This window comes from Artemia sp. Qi Xiang Cuo, chromosome 5 (assembly GCF_049724085.1).
Source record: "Artemia sp. Qi Xiang Cuo chromosome 5, ASM4972408v1, whole genome shotgun sequence".
Taxonomy (NCBI): Eukaryota; Metazoa; Arthropoda; class Branchiopoda; order Anostraca; family Artemiidae; genus Artemia; species Artemia sp. Qi Xiang Cuo.
The window spans coordinates 30,614,166-30,641,426 of NC_142798.1; the positions used below are offsets into that span (position 1 = coordinate 30,614,166).

General features: G+C 35.2%; 2 protein-coding genes across 2 annotated transcripts in view; both read left to right on the forward strand.

Annotated features, from left to right (window-relative positions):
* The window catches only part of LOC148952023 (uncharacterized), a 109,874-nt gene extending 108,978 nt beyond the window's left edge, over positions 1–896 (forward strand). Inside the window, exon 5 of the mRNA XM_089088807.1 lies at positions 760–896. Coding sequence (XP_088944933.1) covers positions 760–766 — 7 coding nt within the window. The 3' untranslated portion in view covers positions 767–896. The remainder of the gene's footprint in view (positions 1–759) is intronic.
* On the forward strand, positions 812–27,261 carry LOC148952026 (uncharacterized). Its single transcript, XM_089089122.1, has 9 exons — positions 812–938; positions 2,518–2,684; positions 8,345–8,461; positions 10,256–10,446; positions 12,523–12,995; positions 16,659–16,865; positions 22,663–22,940; positions 24,572–24,761; positions 26,993–27,261. Exons 2-9 carry the CDS (start codon positions 2,616–2,618, stop codon positions 27,259–27,261), a joined length of 1,794 nt encoding a protein of 597 aa, XP_088945248.1. The 5' UTR covers positions 812–938; positions 2,518–2,615.

Consider the following 27,261-nt stretch of genomic DNA (forward strand, 5'->3'; position numbering starts at 1 on the left):
ATAGCTTAAGACGTATAGAAGTATGGAATCTGGTGACGAAGCTCATTTTTTGGATAATATTGATTTTCAGATTCATGCTGAGTCAAAACATAGGTCACTGAAACTAAGAACACGTAGAACGAAATCAAAGGATAACGCCAAACGTCAAAGATAACAGAAACTTAAAACTTTCCATTAGAACAGGAAGAAACTAACATCAATTTCAACATATTTGCTTAATTCCCCCTGGTTTTTCAACTATTGGCAGTAATTCTCGAATAATCTACTAATGATTATTTTATTTCTGATTTTTATCTATTAATAAATTTTCTCTTATCTATATTATTTTATTATATCTTAATCTAAAAATTGGTTCATCAACTTATTTCTCTAAGATAAAGTTTGTATTAGTGTCGTCTAGTAATTTTATCCCCAATTTCTCTCCAGATTCTAATTATTATTTCTAATATGTTTGTCGTGTCATTTTTTTCTTATTTGCAGTACTTCAGACACCCCCCTCCCCCCTAGAAATCTGTATTTTAAAATTTATCGTTTTTTTCAACATAATTCGTCTGTGGTATGCGTTTTTAAAAATGATATGAGCTAATAATGTGTTTTTTTTTTAGAAAAGGTGAAATTTAAACATTTTAAGGATTGATTTAACTATATTTTGTGGGAGAAGCTGCCATTACTAAGACCAGAGGCATGTCGTGAAGAATTGTTAGAATCTTGAATTCTCGTAATCCATATTTTTGTAATCTCGTAATCGAACTCTTACAGGCCCTGAAGACGATGATCCTTTAAGAGTATTGACGATACTAGCTACCTCAAACTCAGAAACAGAGTTCAAAACCATTGACTTTAAACATGAGGGTCCAAGGTCGGCTCTGAAGTCACTATAAGAAGTTGCAGAGCTTGCACATGAAGCAGTCGCCTTCCCTATATTAGCAAAATAAGAAGTAAGCTATAGCTGAACATCTTCTTCTCCTTGGACAGGTTACCATCGACTATCAGTGTTGTTGGAACTGAAGGCAGAGGGGGAGTAGTTCTAAAAACCAAATTAATTATATACCATGTCTTCCTAATGTCCTTTCCATAGTGAAAAATTTCCTATGATAATACTGAGACTTGGCCTTCCGACACAAATAATTAAATATACTCTTATAGGCCTTGAATCGTTGATGATGAGCTGCAGATGATGAAGCCTTGTAAAGCTTCCACAAATAATTTTCCCTTTCCCACCTTTTATGAAGACCTGGAGTCATCCAGGATTCAGTGGTGCTATGATTTTTGAAGTATGAGGTGCTGGACTCTGATGGCAAACTTTTAGGATACTTTCTTTCACTAAATCATAAAAAATACCAACAGAGCAGTTAAAATCCGGTTTAGAAACCAAACTGGTCAGTCATAACATGGCCGATCTGTCAGACGAGAATTAAGTAGGCTCAGTATCACTAAAACGGAAAAATGGGAGATTAGATGGAGATGCTATACGCTGCCCCTGATCAGCACTGTTATATCGGGAAATAGCGGGAAAATGATCAGAAATATCACTAACCAGCACCGAATTATCTAAGACATCTAGTGACGAAACAATATCCTCAATAAGAGACGCATGCGTCTCAGTAACTCGGTTTGGTATACAAACTAAAGGTAGAGTTCCCGAAGAAAGCATCATCGACAAATCCATTTGCTTTCTTGAAGCATCCTAGTTCTATTCTTGCCGGAAAACAACGGTTTTCTAAGGATTTTTATTTGGCTGTTTCAAAATTAGGAAATTTTTAGGGCACTACAATATTTTCATCAGTGATCTCACGTTGAGCTGTGAAAATTAATTAGTGAAACTAATTAGCTAAGTATGGTAACTCTTTTTGTTCGGCACATTAGCAATATTTTGATTCCCAAAGACAACATATTCTTCAAAAAAGAACCACATCTTCAAGGTGTTTTATGGCAAATGCATTTAGGTCATTTTTTTGATAATTTTTCACTCACGTTTTTTTTTTTTTTTTTTTTTTTTTTTTTTTTTTTTTTTTTTTTTTTTTTGGAGTTGCTACCGAAAAGTGCACTACTGCATTGCATTTCATGTTGAGAACTGCTCGGGAAAGGCTACTTGTCTCTATTCCGTTTCACATTCTTATTTCAATTAAATTTTCATTATTTGGATATTCTGAATATTATTAGAATATTGTATGAAAAAAACATTCATTGTATTTTTATCTTATTTGAATATTCAAGTGGGAAGTGCATGGAAAATTCAAGTTTTTCTTTTTTTATTTTGAATTTTATCCTGTTGAGTATGTAAGTGCCAGGTGTCCTAGATTTTTTTTTTTTCTTCTGTTTCTGTAATTCTATTTTATTTTTTTTTCAATTTATTGAGTATCAGAGTGAGAGGACTTGGAAAAATATACTGTTATTCTTATCATTATTTTTTTGTAATTTTGTTTTATCTTATTTTGTAGAGTATCCAAGAAAGGGGTGGCGGATTTTTTTTCTTTTTTTTTCTTTTTTTTAGTTTTCTCTCTATCTATTTTTTAGAGTATCCAAGCGAAAGGTGCTCAAGAAATTTGACTCTAGTGGCCAAAGTCCTACAGACTCTTGCCAATTTCAATCGTTTTCAGGGCAAGGAAAGTTCCATGGAGTTTATGAATGATTTTCTTGAGAAAGAAGCAGAAACAATGAAGAAATTTCTTCAACAAATTTCAGTATGTGCCTTTTTTTGTTTTCACTAGTTCCGAAATTTTCTTCAGCAAACTTCATTGTGTGTTTTTCTATGAGGAATATTTTACATAGTTTCAGGTCTCTGCCATGCCACACTGCCACAATTAGGAATTGCTTTGTTGCAATCGTTTATTTAACGTTCTTGAAATTTCAGGAAGTATTTATTCCATACATAATAGTACAAAGCAGCATACACAATAATTGTTTTACAGTATTCCTCCTTTCGCACCCTGTATTTTTCTTTTCTTTTTCCATATTTTAAGCTTAAACAGTATAATGCTAAACATGAAGATTTGAAATTAAACATTTTGTTTGAAGCATAAGGAGGCTTCAGTCTCCATCAAGTCTCCGTTCTTTATGTTTAGGATTGTCTGCTGAAGAAAGAAATCCCCATGTGACTATCTTTAAACTTCTCCGAAAGGAGTTTAAAACGTAGCTTTCAAATAAAAAAGATGATCACCATGCCTAATCGCACGAAATGCCAGATTTAAATACTTCGACGTTTCTAGACCCAAGCAGTTTTGCCGCTCCGTTTTTGCGAAATTTTCGGGAAAATCCCTGAAAACTTGGGGATAGTGGAAGCACTGATCAGAACGCAACTGAAGAGCCAAAAGCAGTGAAAGAGACTAAAGAGAGAGGAGATACTGAACTCTTAGCTTTCATTCTTGGAAGACATCTGACAGTTTTTTAAGTGGCCACATAATTCCGATGTTGTTTTAAAAACACTTTTGTGTGAAAAGGCCGCGCGGCAGCTGAGTGTACCTGGCACTTTGACGATAAATCACATCAGTACAGTTTTTGTTACGAAAAAAAAATCACTCAGTGATAATTTTTTGCGCCTTCTGGCATTTTGCCCCCCCCTCCACCCCCTCCCTCTAGACCAAGGCCTAGTGGGTCTATTGATAAATCTGGGCCTAACCGCATGCCATGACGTGGGGACAGGCATGGTAGGGGCAACAAATGGCTTCCAAGAAAATATTCGAAAGCAAATAAAGCTCGTTGAATGATTGTCAATTTGCTGCCCCTCCTTCTATTTTGTTTAGCTTAATCGACTCTAAATCAGTATTACCTTAATATCTATATTTACATTTGTCTGAAAACCAAGGAATCGCCGTATAATCATCTTTAACCCTCTTTAGAGTAAGGTAAAAGTGTTGCTTACAATAAAGAAACATGATTACAGCATCAGTAGGACTAACTCTGTGTCTCTTCCGTGGGAGCAGCTAGAGCTAGAAGAGAGGAGTAGCCAGTGTCTTGCTAAAAATTTGTTCTTCGATAACCCCAAGAAAATTTATAAATACTGAATGAAGTCGTATGTCTGACAGGGGATTGCTAATATACTGCCTTTTCCCCGCCCTTTTTTGATAGCATTAAATAAAAAAAAACTTTTCCACAAAAGATGTTTTCAAAGAAAAGTAGAGCTACATTATGCAAAAAATGATCAGAAATAAAGTTAACCATTTTTCCTTGGCAACTATTCAACCTGCCCTCTCTTATCTGATTTCGGAGGCATGTTTTAAGCTGCTCTAGTGTGCTAAATGTACGCTCTGCAGATGCCATGGTATCAGAGAGAATGTAATCAAGAGCGGGTACACAGTTCAAGGCCGTATCCAGGGGGGGGGTTACCCGGTTTGACCCCCCCCCCCCCCTAAATTTTTGACCGACTCGAAAATAAGTAAAACCTAGGTAAAAATCAGTAAAATTAGTCGAAAACTGAGTCAAAAATTAGTAAACCCCCTCCCCCCCCCCCAAAAAAAAGTAAAAAATTAGTAAAACTCCCCCCTGAACAAAAATCCTGGATACGGCCCTGACACAGTTGGAAAAAAGAGGTTGTCACATGCACCAAGAGGTTTAGAAACTTCATCGTGATGACGCGACTTGCCTATATACCTCCATTTCGCTTGCAATATTGTTAGGTCAGCAAGGAGGCAAGTCTCAGAGAAACAGAACTGCTTATATTTTTGCAGCTTCGTCACAACGTTGGCTAATGCAGCATCAACAATACAGCGAAGGAACAGAAGTTGGATTTGAAATGCTGTAGCACTGTGTTTAATAAGTCTCGTATTGAGTTCTTCAAATAGCTGCTCGAGATATGGGGAAAAGACAAAGTCTATGTAAAATAGAGAAGTGTCTGAACCAGAGAATAAGTGACGTTGGCCTCTTGGTATTAAGGTGGGTGTCCCAACACTGTCAGCTGTCTGGACTTTTTTCCATAAAATTAAGGAAAATCCGTTTCCACTAGATTGACGTGTTCACAGCTGGTAAGTGGATCTAAACTTTTCTTCTGCAGAAAAACGGAAGTTGAAAGGAGAATCGAACTCACTTTTCCAGACGGACAACAAGAACAAGCTGTTTATTTTGAAATTATGTCACTCATCTCATCAGCCAATATCGAAAAACACTTTGCTTTTTTGCTCTATTCAAAGTTGCGTCCCGAATGGCGCTGCCTACACTATCGACGATATAATTCTGCACGAGAGGAGATATATATTTCAAGCTATTAGCGGATGATTCGAAATGCTCCCACAGTTTTATGTTTCCACAATTCATCATCAATCACAACAAACCTCTGAATACCTCTTCATTTTCAACAATTTTTGTAAGGAAATCACTTTTTTTTTCACTAAGACCCCAATGAAAACCACAAAATATAATAGCCTGGACAATTGGTCTTAACATTTCTCGGTTTCTAAACCTTCCCGTATGGTCTTGCAAAATCAATTACTGGTCAATTGGGATGCTTTCTTCTTCTGTTATTTTGATAAAAATTATGAATTTGCGTACTGCAGTAACACGATACTGTCTTTCATCATGATTCTTGAAGTTAGCGAAAGCATCTTTAAGGTCAGTATATGGCTTGACGTTACTTGACGTTATACTCAACGTTATACTTATACTTGACGTTAGCGAAAGCATCTTTAAGGCGTCTGATATGACCCTTTTCTGGTCTCAGATTCGGCAAATAGGAAGCAGTATTTGTTGAATATACCTTTTTTTTGAAGTACTGAACACCAACCACGAATACTTTTGGAGCCATGTGCTCTGAAAACGATGACGTTTTGTCACTATGCCCTAAAATTCTTGTTAACTATTTCAGGAAATTATAAGTCCTTTCCTGATTTCCAGCACCTACACATTAAGTCCAACTTTCAAGCATCAGAAATCTATGAACTGGCAGACCTCGGCCAGTTTTAGTGGCCTTTTTAAGAGTCAAAAGTGATTTTAGAGCAACCAGTCCCCCCCCACGCCCATCTTTCCTCCAAACACATCCAATCAAAATTTTAACATAGCAATTTTGTGCCACCAGTATATTTCAGCATATTTAAGCAGACCCTGTCTTGTTTTCATTTTAGAAAATTTTCTTTTGAATAAGAAAATTTAAAAAGAAAACTTTTCTCTTAGTAAGATTTTTTTTAATATGCCGTCTAACCTATTTTATTTGATTTGATTTTTATTTGATGTAAAACATCCACTGTAACTTTAGTTCTTGTATCCGTCTTCATTTCACCCCATCTTTCCCAAGAAATTAGAAATCATCCCTTTTCTATGTGTTTTGAATTTGAAAAAAAAACCAGTTAGACTACCAATGCATTCATTTTCTAAAACTAATAAGTAAATAAAACTGTCGAAAAAACTACTCCCTGTGCAGTATAGCTTCTCCGATAGAGATACGGACTTATGGCGGCCGCTTTATAACTACAAAAGATTATAAGATTCTCTTACGTCTCTTAGGTATTTAAGACAGTTAGTGTATTGCTACGGTTAGGATTTACAAGTAAACTATTCTATTAGAACTTAAAGTTAAATAAGCTATATGAACTTTTGTTGAGGATATTATGTTCGCAAATAATGTTGACAAAAGTTGTAGATCTACATCCAATAAAAAAACTAATCTGGACTGTTAGTATCAATGCAATGCTGTTAAAGGGCTAATCTGTTTCATTCTTAATGTTCAATCTTTCTCGGACATTTAAAACGCGGAAGAAGGGAAATGGTGTATAAAGCTGCGATAAAAAAAAGGCCATTCATTGATAATCCCTTTGGCTGGGAGTACCTTCTACCCTTGTCTCAATAACTGGAACAGTAGGAGTCTAAGCACCGTCTTCATCAACTACATGCAATTTTTTTGAAAAAAAATGTTAGAGATTGTAGACAGTGTTGTTGTGTCATTAAGATCCCTGTCAGTATGTACCGCACTTTCTTTTTAAATATCACTGAGTCACGTCGAGTCAAATACTAGCAACAAAGCTTGCGCAGCTTTCAAGCTGATCAAAAGTGATCACAATAAGTATGAAAGCAAAGGGATTGAATGACGGGGGCAATGGCTATTCTTGGCTATGGACGTATGAGATATCTTAAAAGCGTAGGATCTAGACATAGGCAGATAAATAAAACATCTGTCAAGAGTGATAAATTTTATTGCTGTGCAGCACTTCCAATATATTATCAAAGTATACAACAAAAAATCAAGGGGACTGTACAAGACATACAACTCCTAAAAAAAATTCTTTGGGAATGTTGGGGGGTCCCTGACCTCCCTCTAAATACGCCACTGCCCTTTCCTAATGAAATATGCTGCATGTAAGAATGGACGAATTGCATGATATAGTTGCCATGCCTAGTGGGTGGGGTGGGAGTTTCATCCCCGGAGTTGTAATATTAGACCTTTTGACTATTTTTAACAAATGGCTTTTCAAAATTCCTAGTTGTTGAAGGTGGTCATCTGAAAGGGCATGGGTTGGGAGTATTTGTCCTTCGATTTCTCTTAAGAATCCCCATCAACATGCCTTGAAAATTTCAATTCAATGTGCTCAGCTGTCCCATGGATATTGCTGTTCTGGCCTTTTGACAACCAGCCTGCATACAGCGTGTTTTGGTTTTATCCTCCCCGGCATTTTCGGAAAGTTTCATCTTACTACCCTAAGCCTTTTGAGACTCAGGCTCAAAGATTCTCCCTTTCCCAAAACCAAACTTAATCTATTAACAATGGGCATCTTCCATAACTTACAACCCTTGTCCATGAGCTGAGGGGAGTACGTCGTCCCTGAACGCATAGTTATTTGACCTTTTGGCGTATTTTGAACAAGAAGACTATTTCAAAATCTTGATCGGATGTCTTTATGAGAAGGAAAGCTACAAAAGACATGGGGGGGGAGGGAGAAGCTTGTTGCCCTTCGACCACTTTTGAACATCCCCAAACATGCAATGAAAGTCTCAACTTAAAACCCTTAGCCGTTCTTAAGACATTGCAAATGCGCCTTTTTGATAGAATGGATGCAAAGAGTGTCTTTTGATTTTGTTAAGTATACCCCTCAACATTCCCAGAAGTTTCACCCTAATACCCTTGGCCTTTTCAGACGCTCATAGAATCAAACACTCTCCCTTTTGACGACAAATTTTTAACATAAACAACGGACGAAGAACATAATCTACAATTCTTGTCCGGGGCCGTGTTGGGGGGGGGGGGGCATTGTATCCCCGGAAGCATAAGTGGTGATTATTAAATTATTAAATATTTATTGAATAGTTATAATTTTAGTTTAACTTGAAATATAATTCTTAAAAAAGCGTTATTATTTCATAACTATAAATGATCCGTTAATTTTAACATTATAAACATAATAGATAATTATTTTCTTTTTAGACCCCTTTGGTGTCAGAGAAACAACGTAACACTTTTGACATGAGCATCGATGCTGGTAAACATTTAAGTTGCCTTCACACCCTCCTCACTGACGTTTTTCCTACAATCCGTAGTAATGTAAGTTCCATCTACTTTCTTCCTTTAGATTTTCCAGTAAGTATATCCCAAGAGTTTCGTATTAAAATACTTTTATACTTTATTATGATTTTCTTCAAGGCTGGGATGCGTTCTGAAATGCTGTAACCTCAAATTTTGTACGCGTTCTAGCACGTGCTGTATAATCTGTAATTATTCTCATGTTCGTTTAGTTTGCTCGAACCTTAAAGTGTGCTGCAAGAGCAAGCTTTTGGTATTTACCTGTTGTATTTTTCCTTGTCACGTTGCCAATTGCCAATTTAAGCTTATTGGCCAGTTGCTAATTTAAGCTTATTTTGAGTAGTAAATGTGTAATCCAACACAGTTTATATTTAGTTTAAGCTTGGTTAGCTAAGGTCAATTGCGAAAAATTACATTGAATTCCATACAGACTGCTGAGATTTCCATAGAATCCCAAGAGTCGCATAGAATCTCAATGTATAAGTTTATTAGAAAAAATGCAAAGAAAAAGAAGGTACATAAACTCGTACTTTGCCGATAGGCGGTGTTATCACGAGCCCTTGTATTTGCTCGGAAAATATTAGGGGATATATGTGTGCTACTCTCAATGTTTTGGATATCTGTTGATATTTTTTTTTTTTTTGTGAAGACTCTTTCTTTTCTCTTATTCTAGTATATTTATTCTTAGTTATTCTAGTTTCTCTTATTCTTAGTTATTCTAGTTTCTCTTATTCTTAATTATTCTAGTTTCTCTTATTTTTATTCTAGTATAGTCGCAATAAAAGTTTATCTATTGCCATAAGTAGATAAATCTCCCTTTAAGTTCAACGGCTTAGGCACCTAAATAAAAATATTCAAGTTTGATGCCCAAAATACCATAAGCTTAAAAGTTTAGTGATTAAAATCCTTTCTATTTATTGCTATGGTTGACAGTTGGCATCCAACTGAATCCAAATTGTAATTTACTTAGCTAGTAATTTTACATAAAATATTATTGGCATTGTGTGCCCCTAGGCCCGGGCCTAGTGGGCCTTTTGGTAAATGTGAGCCTGAATGGAATCGTTCTGTTCCATTCCAAAAAAGTTATTCATTACTGACTAGGGTCTTTTAAATTATTCTTTTTTTTGCAAAAATTAAACTTTAAACAAGTACAAATAAAGTCATATAATAAACGAACTTAAAACTAACAGAAATTACTATGACTGGATAAAGAAAACTAAAACGAACATGAATTAGAATGACAATCCAGGCAAAATGAAAATTACAAAAAAATTATCACTTCTAAGAGTGAGGATGCAACCTTCTCAAGCCCCATAAAGGCTAAATTGGCATAGTGGTTTACTTTTTTTATCCGATGTCACAGGAGGTTTTGGGGATGTTTGAAGTCAAGCAAGGACACTGGTACAATAACTGTTTACCCTCTACTCTCTTTTGACTCTACAAAAAACATTAAACTTTAAATTCACCATTAATTGAGCCCCCCTCTCAAGTTTCTAAAACCATGCTTCCCATTCCAATTGACCGGGGAAAGAGCTGTAGATAGGAAACACATCTATTTACAGCCTGGACACCTCGAACTTAATCCATAAAATATTTTGTCTCATTTAAACCACCATACACAATTTTGGAGACCTTAATTTCTGGCATTTTTGTGAATTTCTATCCCTGTTTGTGAAACACTGTCGATCAAAAGGATTTTATCCCTATTTGAACTTTTTTTTATAGCCACCATAAATTTGACTAGTGATTTTATTATTTGTTTTAAATGAATCAGCAATATAACACAAGTGACCACGACAGCAATTTTTTTTGCAGGCTCTTGGGGATGTGCGACTAGAGCACCTTGAACTTTGCTTGTCCAATATTGCCACTCTTTTAAGGCAACCTAGTGATGCACTTTCGACAAGAATCAGAGGCTTTAATTCCCTGAGTTGCACAGCACCAAATAGGTTTAATGAAGCAAGCGACCGTTATCAGTATCAGAGTCTTCAGAGAAGCTTGCCAAGGTAACTAAATTATAATACCACTACTACTACTAACAACTCACCGCAGCACTAAGCCGCCTGAGGCCAACACAGCTACGTATTCTCTTCCTCCATCCCAATCTATTCAGAGCCTCCCTTTTTCACCCTCCCACGAAGTTCTCATTTCCTTTAAATCTTTCTTTATGATTTCCTCATACCCCAGACGAGGACGGCCTGCTTTCCGTTTAGCCCTAGACGGTTGGCCGAAAAAAGAGCATCTTCGGCAATCTGTCATCCTTTATCCGCACAACGTGCCCTAGCCACCTAAACCTTTCTTTCATTATAGCCCTAGAGAGTGGTTACATCTATTGGGAGTCCTCTCGGTGTTTAGGTTGAGGTTAAACCAGTTTTGGGAGATGAATAATGTCATTAAGTGGGGCTTCAAAGGGAGTTAATAATTTCGGTTATTTCAGCAAGGGATAATTGTTTTCCATTTGGAAACAGATAAAACTATTTAGGAGGATGTTTTTGTCCAATTTACATGGGTAATGATATTTTAGAGCACTTTATATGCAATAAGATGTTGAAATATTTGAATGAAGAAATGGATGATGGAAAATTTTGAGAGTGATTGCTAGCTAGATATTGTGAACTTGGAGAAGTATGTTTATATTGTGAAGCATCATATCGATATTTTTTTTGGACAATGGGAGATCGGAAAGATGAGGGGGGGGGCGAGTTAAAAAAGATAGTGTGTTTAGAACAAAGATATTTTCTTTTGTCTTGCTGTTTTTTATCAGCTCTTTGTTTATTTGTTTATTTAATTGAAGACTGCCCTAGAAAAGAATAAAAAGGACAAGCCTGAAAGAAAAGCAAATGAAAATGAAAGAAAGAAATAAAATGAAAGAAAAGCAAAAGAAGACAAGACGAACGCTTACGTTTAAACTGGCAGAACAGCGATAGTAGTGCATATACTATCGCTGAACAGCGATAGTAGACGCTGTTCAGAATGCAGAACAGCGATAGTAGACGAAATATTGAGAACTCAAATAAGAACTCGTAACCATAGCTGACCTGCTATTTTCTTTTATGCACAATTTTTATGTACAGTTTCAGTCCGTTTTTAAACTGCAATTTCTGGGTCATTTCCCAAAATTTGGCAATTTTGCCAAATTGCCAAATCTTGACATGTATGTTCAAGGTGATGTGAATATTTGGTAATATAGAAAAGGTTAATTTTGTATCTACAAGCTTTATTGAATATCTTCAAGGAAGGCATAACATACAGGATATGAAACAGTGCATCCGTGTTGTAGTTACTGGTAAGGTAAAAGCAGTCGAAACGAAGTTTCTTGGGAATAATTTAAGCATAAAAGGCAGATATTCGGCAAGAAATTTCAGCAATCAGAAGACAGTGAGTATGGCAAATGGAGATGCTGACATCAAGGTAGAGGCTTGAAATGTGAGTAACCCAATTAATAATAGAGGCACCAAAGAATAAGGGAGATCTCCGAAGGGCGGGGTTCGATTCCTGGTGTGGCCGGTTATTTGGTTTGGAACGGGGGTCAGTGGCGTGACTTTTTAAGCTCAGCCAGAGTCGACCCAGCTTTAAATCGGTACCTGAAGAGCAGGAGCAGTGTTCGAAAGCACAGGATGGCTGGCCCTTATCCCCTCCCCCATTGCACTTCCTGGCTGAAGGGTCATGAAACGGAGACCAGCACCGAAGGTTTGGACTGTAGAGTCTAGTGCCGTATCCTTTACTTTTTTTTTACCACTGAAGAATAAAGCCTGTGATGAGTAATCGTTATGACAATTAAAAAGAACAGTTTTTTTCTGAATTGAATTCTAAGCCAGGATTTCTGTATTCCTCGTTTAAGATTGAAAATATTTCCGAAATTCACTCAGTAGTCTTTCTTGTTTGAAGATCTAATTTGAGACAAACGATATGCTGATGAAGAATGTAAGATGTGTAAGGCCTTTTTTACTGTGTTTCCAAAACAGATTTTAATGTGAATTTCAAATGTGAACTATTGATTTTAAGCATAATTATATTGATTACTTTTTGTGTTACTTAATTTCAATCTTACCTTAATTGCATAAATATTCCGTTTTTTTTAGGTATCATGAAACCGGAACTGCCTCTGATCACCTTAGAAATTTGTATGAGGAGCAGAGAGCCTCTACGTTACCTCGGCCAACCATGTCGCCAGTCAAGGGACCTGAATCAAGCCACCCGACCTTGGATTTTCCTGATGGCCTGCGCTATGTTGATGACAGTCCAGACTATGAGTCAGACAAAGGTAGCAACATATCAATCTCACAACTGAGTAATATTGCATCATCTGGGTACCAAAGCATAAATAGTTCGAGTCCTGTTGATCAAGGGATCCATGGAGAAAGTGCTCTACTCAACTCTTTGAATAACAACAATCATACTAAGGGCAGAAGAAGCTTAAGCCGCCACCCAGTGGCTTTTACTAATCCAGTATATCAGTTTGGCATCGGCGAAACGTTTGGGCGAAGCATTTCTAGTCGTTCTGGCCTGGCTGTACATAGCGTTGAAGATATTAGAGCACAAAGACTGCATATGGGTAATTATTTTTTCTCATCTCTGTCTGCGTAGTAAGAGATCTTATTAAATAACGGGATTCCTCAATTCAATACTATAGTTGGTAAACTATACTTGTAAACTCCAGAAAAAAAAAATTGTTTATGGTTATATGCAAACACAAAAACGGCGTACAACCAGCTACGAGGTTCACTGCTCTTTCGGTACAGTATGATCGGCAAAGCTTGTAAAGCCTTGCTGATGCATTTTAAAACATTACTACATGTGATATAATCACATGTGAAAGACTGTAGCTGGTATCATTTTGGGTTTTATATAAATTTCTTAAATTTAAACAATTTGTTTACTCCTTTTTTTTACTATAGTAAGAATTTTGAAATTCCTCAAAACTATGTCGTGAATACTCTCCGCTGTGTCTTTATCTATGATTTTTATTAAAAAGTAAAAAACGTCCTGAAACATTCAAAGTTTCGATTTTTTTTTTCTCTTAACTTGGGAATAATCTCTACGGGAAATAAACCTATACAATTTAGGCCAAGGCTAAGACCTCAAAGGCCCGTTGCTTCCAAATCCCGAAGAGATATATAACATTTGTTCAATTAGAATCACAGCACTTAGCCAACAAATCCTAGCTATATTCTTTTTCGAGATAGAAAGACTGTTCAATAACCATATTAATACGATACCTGATAATTTTAGGCTTTAATAAATTTGTATAAACATAAAAAGTGTAAATAAAGTTCAAAATTAAGCACATAAATTGTATTTTGCAAATGACTTTTAGGCTTACTTAAATTTATTTGATCATATAAATTGTAAATAACTTTATGTAAATTTTTATAAACATATGCGATGTGGTTCTGGGCTATTTCTCCGCAGAAAATTTTCTCCTTGGAAAATTCCCCCCGGAAAATCAATTTCTCAGAAATGAAAAATTCACCCCTCTCTCAGAATTTTTCCTTCGTAAATCCGCCCCCACCCGCCGAAAATTTTCACCAAATGTGAAAATGTTTCGGTAAAGGGAGACTATGACAAATAAAAAGAAACGAAGAAAAAAAGGGATTTTGGAATATTTTATTAGGATATATTCCGAAATATAGGTAGAATGATGGGGTAGAACAGACGTAGGCAACGTTTTATGGAAAAAGGATATTGTCTTTAGGACGTGTTAGTGTGCGGAACACGCGATTAAGTTTTTGCATGTTTTAAATAAGATCTAAAGATAAGCCAATTATAAAATAGCTAATACAGCTATTTCTTACCTGTCAAGGGGGAGAAATTTCAGTGTTACATCCGATTTTCGCAGCATAGAATAAACACTAAATGGTGAGTGAACAAATACGAACTGAAAATGACTGAAATGCAAAAAAAATGAGGAATTCACAAAAACGTTTGTAAGATTTTAAATTTATTGCACATTACAAGCAACCTGCTTCTCTGACTTCTCTTGTCAATTAGCATATAGGCAGGACTTAAGTTTGGGTGGCGGGGGGGGGGGGTGTACATTCAAAAAAGTAAAAGAAACTACAAGGCCCTATTCAGGGGGGGTAGGGTGTTCAACCCCCCCCCTCCCGAAATGTTTGTCTGACTCGTAAAAACGTAACAAAAATGGGCATAAACGAATTTTGTATGCGTTTTTGAGGTTTCTTTGTGTAAATCCCCCCCCCCCAGATTTTTTTTTTTTTTTTTAGTAAAACCCCCTCCGAAAAAAAAATTCTGGGTACCTTGAAGCTAGATAAATTTGTTTGAAATGTATAAAACTATTACTTAAAAATTTCATTAAGACCTGGGATTTTTATGTGGGGGGGGAGGGAAAGTGTGGTGTTAGATTCCCCTCCCAAACTGCTTGCGTGCTATAATAGATATCTTAAATACTATAGTATACATATAAGATATCTTGTGTAAATAATATCTATGTATTATATAGAGGAGGGAAAGTGCGTTCTTAGATTCCCCTCCCACACTGCTTGTGTGTTATGGTAGATATCTTAGATAATATATTATATATGTAAGACATCTTATATAAATCATATTTATATAATATATCTAAATAATATATTATCTGAAAAATTTGTTTGTTTTAATTTTGGTAGCTTTTCCGGATTGTTTTCCATTGCTTGTTTCCAAGCAGGCATGGAACAAATAAAATGTGAATAAACCAACTTGACCATTATTTTTCACATTCTTTTACTTGCTTTCTTGTTACTTTCAGTTTGTATTGAAAATAATTAAAATGTGAAGTAAGTTCTAAGTTCTATCAATCGGCCAAATATATTATAGATTATATCTAATATATTATATTACAAAATATATAATATAATATATTAGTATATTATAATACATAATAATAGTATATAATATGTCTAAATATATTTTTCATCTTTCTTCTGAAAATGCGCTATATCTTCTTGTTCTATTTACAAAACTATTGTGGAAATGGACCTTTGGATGACGAATTTGTTTTTGGTGATGGGTAGCAAATAACATCTTTGAACCAAAAGATGATCCATAATTCCAAATACCTGAAATACATTTTTTTTTTTTCACTCTCTTATAAAGTTTGCAGCGCATAAGGGATGTATGCATAATTCAAGCACCATGAAGAAACAAATGGCCAATGCTCCCCTCATATTTAGAAAATGATAGTTTATTTTTGACAATCCAACTTTATTTCGAAAAGCAAATAGACTATATGAGCTCTTTTTTTGTCGGAGCAATTCTTTACAAATGTTAAATTTTGATAAAAGTCAGGTTTGAAGGGTGGTAGCCCCCTCGTATTGAGGGTGACCCTGAGTTTTTACATGAAAAACAGCAAAAAAAGAAGATACAAGCTTTCTCAAATGACAGTAAAGAGCGATTTTAAAATTTTAAATGAATATAAATTATTGTTTATAAAATGTGGGCTACCCCCCCCCCCTCCACTCTTTACGCTAAAGTTTGACTCTTCGTGTCAATTCTTTAAAATAACTACTGAAACATAAGGGCTGTTGACTTGTAATAAGAATTGTTTTTAAAGGTCTGCGAAGCTTTGGCTTAAAGGTAAAAAAAAAAATAGATTTAAGATATAAAAAAAAAATAGGATAAAGATCCTCCAGAGCCATTGGTGGCTTAGAGAGCGCGGGATGAGAAGGGGGCAAACCCCCTCGTGTACAGAATAATTTCTTTTCTTTTCAGCTTTAATGTCGACCTTTACTTTAATTTGAAAAAAAATCCATTCATATAACTAATGTAAAAGATCTGCCTATGCAGTTATGTGGTTTTTGTCACTAGCGGGTGCCAAATTTGACCAAAACAAACTTGGGTAATGAGACAATAAGTATAAGCTAAAAACATGTCGTACCGAAAAGCTTTAAAAAAATTCTGCTCAAGGTACAGTTGTCCTCGAGAATGAACAGATTGTTAATGCTTGAGTTTTATCAAAAGCGCTGTCAAATTTAACGAATCAGTTTTACTGATTTATTTTCAAAGCTTAAGGTGGCAACACTGACAAAATGTAGTATTGCCCTGAAAACTTCGAAATTTTTAACCAATCAGAAGAAAAATCGTTGTTTCCAGGCAAAAGAAATGAGATGAAACCACGGGACATTTTTTGTATGTACTATATTTGTTTGATTTCCATTATTTACGATTTACATCAGGCCTCAGTTTTCTAGTGTTCAAATCACCGCTAATCTTAATATTTTAGTTCCGAACCATAACTTGAGAGTGCCTGGATCAACTAGTTCGTCGGAATCCGCTTCATGTATTTCAACTCCTCCAACAGAAAGAAGGTCTTTCAAGCCCTCTGCCCCCAGAACAAATCCAAGAGTGGTCTATTCAGGGATCCATATGAATACCCCTCATCAAGTTTTCCCGTCAAATCTTGATTTGGATACATACCCGTTAAATCGATGTAAGTTTGTTCATCATTCTGTGAGTCTTAATTATCATCGTCTTTTGTGACAATTCTGTCTCTTTTATCAGATTAAATAAAAAAAAAAGTTTTTTTAACTGAAAGTAAGGAGCGACATTAAAACTTAAAACGAACAGAAATTATTCCGTATATGAATGGGGCTGTCCCCTCCTCAACGCCTCGCTCTTTACGCTTAAGTTTGAGTTGTCTTACAACTTTATTTTTTAAAACAATAAAAAACTTTAGCGTAAAGAGCGGGGCGTTGAGGAGGGGACAGCCCGTTTCATATACAGGAATAATTTCTGTTCGTTTGAAGTTTTAATGTCGCTCCTTACTTTCAGTTAAAAAAACTTTTTTTTTTATTTAATTTCTGATCGTTTTTTAGTTAATGCAGCTTTTATTTTGGCTCACCGTCATTGAATAAGTAAAACAAATTTGCACATTAATTTTACTTTTCTTTTGCTAAATGGCTTTCTCTAAATTTGGTTCTGACGTAATTTACAAGTTAACTTGTGTAACGAACTTCTATATTCGTATATTTTTATTACGTAAATTATGGGGTTCGCCACCTAGTCAATACCTTGCTCTTTACGTGAATTTCAAATCGTGTTCCAATTCTTTAAGAATGACTCCTTAATCACAAAGGCCGTTAATTAGAATAAATATCTCTGATGAAAGTACAAAAAACTTGTTTTAGATTTAATTGCTGATCATTTTTAAATAAAGTTGGGAAATCCAGGTCCCCCTCCATGAAAAATTCCCCTCCCCCCACGGGAAATTTCTCCATGGAAAAATTGTACCACGTAACCAAAATTCGCGATAATTGCTGAGCTATTTTTTTAAGGCATAGTAACAGAGCAGCCAAAGAGGTCGAATCTATTTTTATGAAAGTCATAAGTTGAGCAATTTTCAAATGACTGAAATGAATGAATGAATGGAAGAAAAGATCTTGCCCTCAGACATATCAGAATCGAAGTCATTTAAAGAATTTTGGTCACTGAAAAGGGCACTATAACTTTTAATTTCCGTTCGAATGAGCTCTCTCTTGATGTTGTAAGACCACTGGATCGGTACGATTACCCCTGAAAATAAAAAAAAACACGCATCCGTGATCTTTCTTCTGGCAAAAATACAAAGTTGCACATTTTTGCAGATATTAGCTTGAAACCTATGTGATAGGGTTTTCTGATACGCTGAATCTGACAGTGTGATTTTCATTAAAATTCTTTCACTTGTACGGGATCTTTCCCCCCTCTCTCAAAAATCAGGTAAATTTTCTCAGGCTCGTAGCCTTTGATGAGTAATACTTATAAAATTTAATAAAATTTATATATTTAGAATCAGCATTATAAGCCCATTCTTTTGATACATTTATTGACATGAAGATTCCGTTTTTTAAAGTTTCAATTACTATTGAGCCGTATCGCTTGTTTTTTTTATTGTTTTTTTATTACGTATATGTTATTACGTATATGAGGGGGTTCTCCCCTTAGTCAATATCACGATCTTTACGCTAAAGTTAAAATTTTGTTTAAATCACAAACCCCTGAATCACAAAGGCCGTTTAATTAGAATAGATAGCTCTTTTGAAAGCATTAAAAAATACTGTAGCGTAAAGAGCGAGGTATTGACTTGGGGGCGAACCTCCTCATACACGTAATAATTTCTGTTCGTTTTAAGTTCTAATGTTGCTTCTTACTTTGAAAAAAATTGTTTTTTTTTTAATTTGATTTCTGATCGTTTTTTAAATAATGCTGGGAAATCCGGCGCCCCCTTCATAGAAATGTCCCTTACCCCAAGGAAACATCCTCCATGGAAAGAGTATCCCGAGTAATCCCCTCCTGCAGCCCCTCCCCCCCACCAGAAAAAAAAATCCTTCCTGAAAATGTCTGTATACTTCCCAATGACCAATAGGCCTACTATATGTAAACAATGGGCAAAGTTCATAACTTGCAGCCCTTCCCCTGGGGACTGTGGGGGATTAAGTCATCCTCAAAGACATACTTATTAACTTTTCGACTATGCTGAACAAAATGGCTGTCTCAAAATTTTAATTGGGTGACTTCGGGAAAAAATAAGCGTGGGAGGGGGCCAAGTTGCCCTCCAATTTTTTGGTCACTTAAAAAGAGCACTAGAACTTTTAATTTCCGTTCAAATGAGCCCTCTCGCGATATTCTAGGACTACTGGATCGATACGATTACCCCTGGAAAAAAAAAAAAATAACAAACAAAAAAACAAACAAATAAACACGCATCCGTGGTCTTTCTTATGGCAAAAAATACAAAATTCCACATTTTTGCAGATAGGAGCTTGAAACTTCTACAGTAGGGTTCTCTAATACGCTGAATCCGATGTTGTGTTTTCACTTAAGTTCCATGACTTTTAGGGGGTGTTTCCCCCTTTTTTCTAAAATAAGGCAAATTTTCTCAGGCGCATAACTTTTAATGGGTATGACTAAACTTGATGAAACTTATATATTTGAAATCAGCATAAAAATCTGATTTATTTGACATATCTATTGGCATCAAAATTCTGTTTTTCGGAGTTTTGTTTACTATTGAGCCGGGTCGCTCCTTACTTACAGTTTGTTACCACGAACTGTTTGAAAATCAAAGATAATATTTTCATTGGTGTCGGCAAATCACGATTAAATATTAATAAACCATTAAACGAAGTCCTTGGTAAACAATGGAATTGGTAACAAAATGTCAAAATGTCAAAATTAAGTGAGAGCCAGACTTGTTGTTCTTATTGTTTTGGTTCAAACTGCCACCTGCCATCTTTTGTGTCTAATCCAAACTGCCACCACAGAAAAACAAAATGTTATTACTAGTTAGAAGAAATGTTGTGACTCATCGTTCTTTTGACTGACTCAACATTTCTCGCGAGGGATTTCATCAGGTTTCAAAAACATTGAAATACTTGTCTCTCAAGAAATGAGAAGTAATTTTATTAGCTTGAAAAAAATACGTCACAAAAATAAGCCATGGAATTAAGTAAAGCTTTTTAAAACGAAAATATCGGACTAATCTTTCTTATTTTTGTTGTTACCAATATATAAATTATCTCTGCTTTGAGAAGACTTGAACCGCTTATTTTTAAGAGCATAAACAAGACAAATAAACGAGACCTCCTCAACGCCTCACTCTTTACGCTAAAGTTTGACTCTTTCTCACGACTCTATTTTTTAAAACAATAAAAAACTTTAGCGTAAAGAGGGGTGCTTTGAGGAGGGGACACCGCCTTTTACATACGGAATAATTTCTGTTCGTTTTAAGTTTTAATTTCCCTCCTTACTTCCATTAAAAAAAACTTGTCAGGTCTTTTTATTTAGTTTATAAAAAGAATGAATTAAAACAGGACTATACACTGGACTAGGCTAAGATATGGCTAAGTGCCAGGTGAGGCTATAGGTTCTGCCTCAGACTGCTATTCTTGGGTTTATTAATGAATTTTGATTTTAATCAGAGATAAGTCTTATTTTAGCAGGAGCTCATATGGCTCAGTGCCAGGTGAGGCTATAGGTTCTGGCCCAGACCACTATCCTTGGGTTTATTAATGACTTGATTTTAATCAGACATAAGTATTATTTTAGCAGGAGCTCATATGGTTCAGTGCCAGGTGAGGCTATAGGTTCTGGCTCAGACTCCTATCCGTGGGTTTATTAATGACTTTTGATTTTAATCAGAGATAAGTCTTATTTTAGCAGGAGCTCATATGGCTCAGTGCCAGGTGAGGCTATAGGTTCTGGCCCAGACCACTATCCTTGGGTTTATTAATGACTTGATTTTAATCAGACATAAGTATTATTTTAGCAGGAGCTCATATGGCTCAGTGCCAGGTGAGGCTATAGGTTCTGGCCCAGACAACTATCCTTGGGTTTATTAATGACTTGATTTTAATCAGACATAAGTATTATTTTAGCAGGAGCTCATATGGTTCAGTGCCAGGTGAGGCTATAGGTTCTGGCTCAGACTGCTATCCTTGGGTTTATTAATGACTTTTGATTTTAATCAGAGATAAGTCTTATTTTGGCAGGAGCTCATATGGCTCAGTGCCAGGTGAGGCTATTGGTTCTGGCTCAGACTGCTGTCCTTGGGTTTTTCAATGACTTTTTATTTTAATCAGAGATAAATCTTATTTTAGCAGGAGCACTGATAAAGTAGTTAATATTATCATTTGCTGTGTCTAATCCTTTCGGCAATTCATCACTTTCTAATAAACAGATATGGATATTCTTCTAGGGAAATAAGGTTCGTTAACTTGCTTAATCTCTCCCTCCCCAGCTTTAAAAGACCGATATGCGGAACATATTTCCAGACTTGATACCTCTATAAAAAAATTAATTCAACAGTTTTCATAAAAGTGCCATTTAATTCCTAAAAATTATTCCCAATAAAAACTGCTTGAAAAATTGTAGCCGAAAGAACTACAACATATAAAGAACTAAGTGTGGATCTACGACGAGGGGGCTGAAGTTCTGTGGACTTTAATAATAATTTAATCCAACTTATTTGAACTATTATCGAGTTTTTCAATTTTTTTTTTTTTTTAACGACATCAACTATACACACTGAATAGCAGTATTGCTTTTCCTGCAAGTCAATATCCTGTCTGAACCTAGCTCTTATTTTAGGAATTAGTCTCCTTTTTAGGAGACGCTCTTATTTTGGGAATAATTAAGAAATTAGTCTCTTTTTCCTAACCTTGAAAAAACTGATTCGCCAACAACTAAAAAAGTCTTAAAAACTTAAATGATTTAAAATCTTTTGTTCAAACCAAAATTTTCAGGTTTCTGTGAGATTCATGGTGGAAAAAAGTCTTAAAAACTTAAATGATTTAAAATCTTTCGTTCCAAACAAAATTTTCAGGTTTCTGTGAGATTCATTGAGGTGAGAGATACCTTTATTTGTCAATTCACAAAACAGCAAATCAAATTAAACAAACATAGCCACTACTAGAAGGTCAAATAACCTGTGTTGAATCAATTAATTCATTAATTCATTTAATCAATAACATATAATTAAATACACTAAAATAAAATAAAAATTAAATGAAAAAAGATAATAATAAGAAGAAAGAAATGATGAATAATTGATTGCAGTTATAGGGTGTTCATCATTTGACCTCAAGAAAAAATTAAAAAACTAAAACTTTGGAAGACATTTATCTTGATAATTAAAATCTGAAATAACATAATCTCGAAAGAATAAGACTGCTCTAAGGTGAAATTAAATATAAAAAAACAAGATATTTTTAACTGAAAGTAAGGAGCGACATTAAAACTTAAAACGAACAGAAATCATTCTGTATATGAAAGAGACTTTCCCCTCCTCAACGCCTCGCTATTTACGCTAAAGTTGTTATTGTTTTAAAAAATAGAGTTGTGAGAAAGAGTCAAAATTCCGTTTTTTGAGTTTCGAGCCGGTTCGCTCCATACTTACAGTTCGTTACCAAGAACTGTTTGATAATCAATACTCTGAACGGGCGACAGATCACAAGGAGGCGTAACCATGTATATTATTCATTAAGTGCTTATAGGCTTGGGCGGTGGGTGGTTTATATATTATATTTAATTTTTATCTCTTAACTCATTAGAAAATTGAATACATTTTATTTATTAATTGCCATTGGTAAACATTTAAAGCTGTTACAAATATATAGTTTCAGTAATTCTATTGGTATTGAGATTCTGAGTAGAACGGCTGTGTTGATACTTTTTATATGTTCAGTATTCCTTTCCGCTCTATTTATTTCCATTTTTATTTTTTGTACCTATTCTGTATTATTGTCAAGGTAATTTGAACAGAAGAAAACAGAGGCTTCCGAGACGACTCACAAAAGAGCCATCTGTATCTGGGACAATTCCAAGCACATCAATATTTGGGAAAATTTCAAGGCGACGCCTTGGGGATTCTATGGCCAAGGAAGAATGGGATAGTGACGACAGCTCTCTTGAAGAACATTTGATAGAGCGGGTACCTAGGTCAAGTCTCATCCACCGTGGATCAAGACTGACACTTGATAGAAAGAGATATTTGACGCCCTCTGAGCCAAGTGATACAACAACTAACGTGAGTTAAATTTGGATTTAAAACTAATTAACTTTTTAATTAACTGGTTTAATTAATTAACTAATTAACTAATTTAACTTTTGAGTTAAATGCTAAGTACGTGAGGTTGAATATAGAAACTGTTGTTACTCAAGTTTGAGATCAGCTTTGCTTTATCTTCTTAACTTTGCCCCCCTCCCCTCCATTTTATAACGAAAAGGTGAGGAGATGTCTGAAACCTAAAATAGTATTAACAACTCGTCATTGGTAATACAATATGTTGTTTATTACAATAAAAATTGGTACTTATTGGTCCTTAATGGTTAGGTCCTTATTTGGGCCTGGGTTAGAACGGTCGCAACAGTGGTAACTTAAAATTGTAAGTGGAATAATGTATAAGGATTTTAGTTAACCCCTGTGCGTAAGACTGCGAGACTCAAATTTTGAAGATGACAAGATTCAACTTTCCAGTGATTTTCTCGCAAATTTATATTAATAAGAAGGGAGGGGGATTTTGTCTGTAAGTTCTGATATACGTCCTATCCTCAATTCCTGAATAGCAGGCAATATCAACTTAACGTCGCCAATAATTATTTCCTTCTGAATGAGTTAGGAAAAATGCAGGTTTGTATTTTCAGCACTAATATTTCGTTGAAAAAGATGAAAGTTCATTTTCTCAGTCGTAACATAACGTAATTTTTACCCTGCTTATAATTGTACGTTCATTAAGTACGTGTTTAACGTTATAATTTGTAACTGTTCATTTACCCGATTTCCCAAGATTGTTTTCGTTTTTGAAAATTTTTGTTGCAGTTCCACGTTTTGTCAGTGTTGCCAAGTTGCGCCATGAAAATGATGAAGCTAAAATAATCAGTTAAATTTGAGATCGCTTTTAGTTTGTAAAAAATTGAGCAATCCAATGGAACAATTCATTGATTCCACACTAAAACAGACACAACCTGGAAAAAAATGAATAACAAACTGTCGTTTAATACTCATTAACCGCCTATAGACAAGCCAGAGTGAGGTGTGAACTCAAGCAAATTTGCCACTATACTTTTCTAGCATGAGCCCCCCAACGAGTGACTCTGTCTTTTCAATCTTTGTTAAAAGTCTATGTTTTTCTTTCTTTCCATTCTATGTTTCTCAATTATTTTGAATATTTGACTCCTGCAAGCAAACTGGCCTTCGGTTTCCACTTTTGTAATAATTTTTTAGTAGCCTTTTCTTCTGATTATCAGTAATTCTGATCAACTAAATTATTTGAAAGATTTAAGATATAGCATTTTGTGTCCATGTAAGGGTTGCTGTAAAAGCCATAGTAAGTAGGTATCCCTCCCCCCAACGGGGATACTAAGTGAATAATAAAGCAAAGACTGAAAGGGAATCGTCTGAGGTTTTTCATCTGAAGTCTTGTATTCTTCTTTCTTTCTAACTAGGTATTGTATCCAATCCATACGGAGTTTTTGTTAAGTAATATTTTTCGAGTCCCTGCCTTCTTAATGCAGGAAGTGTATCTAAATAAATTTTTTATTATTATTTTATTAGTTATAAATTATTTTATTAATTAATTATATAATTTTCTGATTATTAATAAATTTCAATCGAGAGGTTTCGCCATTCACTAATGCGAGTAACATCTTTTTTTTCAGCATGAACAAGAAATTTTGGAGCTTCGAGGAGCAATGGAAGAGCTGGATTGCCGTCTTAGCAGAGCAGAGAAACTCTACGTCAGCAATCCAGGAAGTTCTTTTCCTTTGTCTTCTGTAAATTCAACAACAACTGATAATGAAATAAGAGATGAGCATTTAAAGGCAATGATTAACAGGTCAGCTCTAACCAGTTTTAATTCAATATTTTAGTTGGGTTTTCTTCTCCCTCAATCACTAACAGTATCTTTCTTTTCGTATGTGTGTTCTGTTCTCTCTCTCTCTCTCTCTCTCTGCCTCTCTCTTTCTCTTTCTCAATCTCCTTCCCCCTCTCTCTCTCTCTCTTTCTTCCTCGATCTCTCTCTCTCTCTCTCTCTCTCTCTCTGCCTCTCCCTCTTTCTCTTTCTCCATCTCCTTCCACCTCTCGCTCTCTCTTTCTTCCTCCTTCTCTCTTTCTAACTCTATCTCTCTCTGTCTATCTCTCTCTCTCCCTCTCTCCCTCTATCTCTTTTCTATTTCTATTTCTTTTTTGAAAATTATATCTTCAGTTTTTCGTGCAACGTATGAAATTTGGTTTTCAAGAAAACCCTTTCTTTAATTCCCTTTGTTATGAATCGATTACTGGTTCTAATATCATTCTGTTTTTAAAGAATTTATAACCAAGCTTAAATATAAGATTTACATGAAATTTTCAATGTCTGATTTTTTCAGGAATTCAGTTTTAGGTAAAAAATGAAAAAAAACTATTATCTGATCAAAAGAATTTTCCGGTTACGATAATCAGGTTGAAATTTAAATATCTCTTTGCACATGTTTGTATTACTATAAATGGCAGAAAATTAGAAGAGAACAACACATTGTCCCACTGTAAGTCAAGTTTCAAATCGAGTATTTCAAAAAACTTGGTGTTAGCTCGTATTAAAAAAATCGTTTTATGGGCATTTAACTTGCGCCAATTTTTCTTAGCAATTTTAGATTAATATGTAACGGCCTTTCTAATTCAACAAAAGGGATTTTTTTTTATAATCACAGTGTATATTTATGACTGACATAACAATCCTGCAAAAGGTGTGGAATAAGCCGCTTTACTACTACTACTACTAACAAGTCAACGCAGCACCAAGCGGCCAGAGACCAACACAGCTACACACGCTCCTCCTCCATTCCAATCTATTCAAAGCCTCCCTCTGCACCCTCCCAGGAAGTTCCCATTTCCCTTAAATCTTTCTTTATGACATCCTCCCACCCCACACGCGGATGACCTGCTTTTCATTTAGCCTTTGATGGTTGGCCAGAAAGGACAATTTTCGGCAATCTGTCATCCTTCATCCGCAAAACGAGTCCAAGCCATCTCAACCTTTCTCGGAAACCCGGGAAATAAATCCTTACACTATTTGTCAGTCTTAGGCTTCCAAGCATATTTCTGACTGACACAGAAAGTATATGAAACACAGGAAATAACGTTTCTAATGTGAAGTTTTACCATTAGGAAATTTTAATTGCTAATGGTTGTGAAAAGAAAATTGTTACTTTTATACATCGTTACCTTCATGACACTGCAATAATCATGATAAAGAAATCCCCTGCTGAGAATTTTTTATCGAGTTGAAAGGTTTGTTTTCAGTTTGTTTTCATTTAATGGCTTTTTTCAAGAGGTGTTGTGGCTTTTAAGGTAAATACACCTAAGAAAATTGCAGAGATTAGTGTTGCATTGGCCACGGGTGATTATGTTCTGCCATGAGCTACTAGGGGGCTAGTAATTATTGCGTTCTGATTTGTATTCAAAATTTTGCTTTATTATCAGGCTTATCCTGACCTGACCGTAACCTAGCCTGATTTGAAACAAAGAAATGAATATAAAGACGACAAACGGGTCTATGGCCAGTAAATGAAGACGAAGAGAAACAAAAAATAATCAAACGAATATTTCCCTCGTATACAACAAGGCGTCTTAAGCGTAGAGAAAATATAACTAACTAAATAAAAACTGTATGAAAACTAAAATAGACTAGCGAAAATTTATAATATACAATTACTCACATATACAATTGCCAGCTACCTTCATGAAACCAGAAAAGCATCTGAAAAGTAGCCTGATTTGTAACTAATTTCAAAATTTATTTTCAATTTTATATTTCAGTTATTTTTATTTTTCAGTTATTATTATAATTCAGTTACAACTATATTTAATTTAGGTTATAAATGAATAAATGGTAAAAGTCGGTGAGTTGAGGAAAACGAGATAAAATGACCAAGTTTAGTTCTGGATATTCTTTAGATTTGTTTTTATTACATTTTTAGGTTTATTAGATACATTTTTATATTAAAATTTGATTTATTAAGGCTTATATTGACCTGGCCGTAACCTAGCCTGATCTGTAGTCAATTTCAAAATTCAATTTCTTTTCATGCTTGTCATATTAGAGAATGAGGTTCAAAAGGAAAAACATCAGATGGCAGATAAGCAGCAGTTCATTGAAGCTCAAGTGCAAACAATTAAAGCTCTTGATGCCGCCAATTCACGGCTTCTTGGTGCACTGGCCCAGTTACGCGACCGGGGACAGGCGTCTTCTTCTGTGTCTGAAGTAAAGGAGTTGCAAGCAACTGACAGAAATTCCGATTTAGCTCCACTCTCAACAATAACACAACGGATCCTTGCAGACTTTGGCGATATGCAATCAAGTTCTTGTTGA

Excerpts from the sequence above, each read along its gene's own strand:
- LOC148952026 (XM_089089122.1), top strand. The coding sequence starts at position 2,616 with ATGGAGTTTATGAATGATTTTCTTGAGAAAGAAGCAGAAACAATGAAG. Across the intron at positions 8,462-10,255 it reads TTCCTACAATCCGTAGTAAT|GCTCTTGGGGATGTGCGACT; the intron begins GTAAGTTCCATC and ends TTTTTTTTGCAG. Across the intron at positions 10,447-12,522 it reads CTTCAGAGAAGCTTGCCAAG|GTATCATGAAACCGGAACTG; the intron begins GTAACTAAATTA and ends CGTTTTTTTTAG.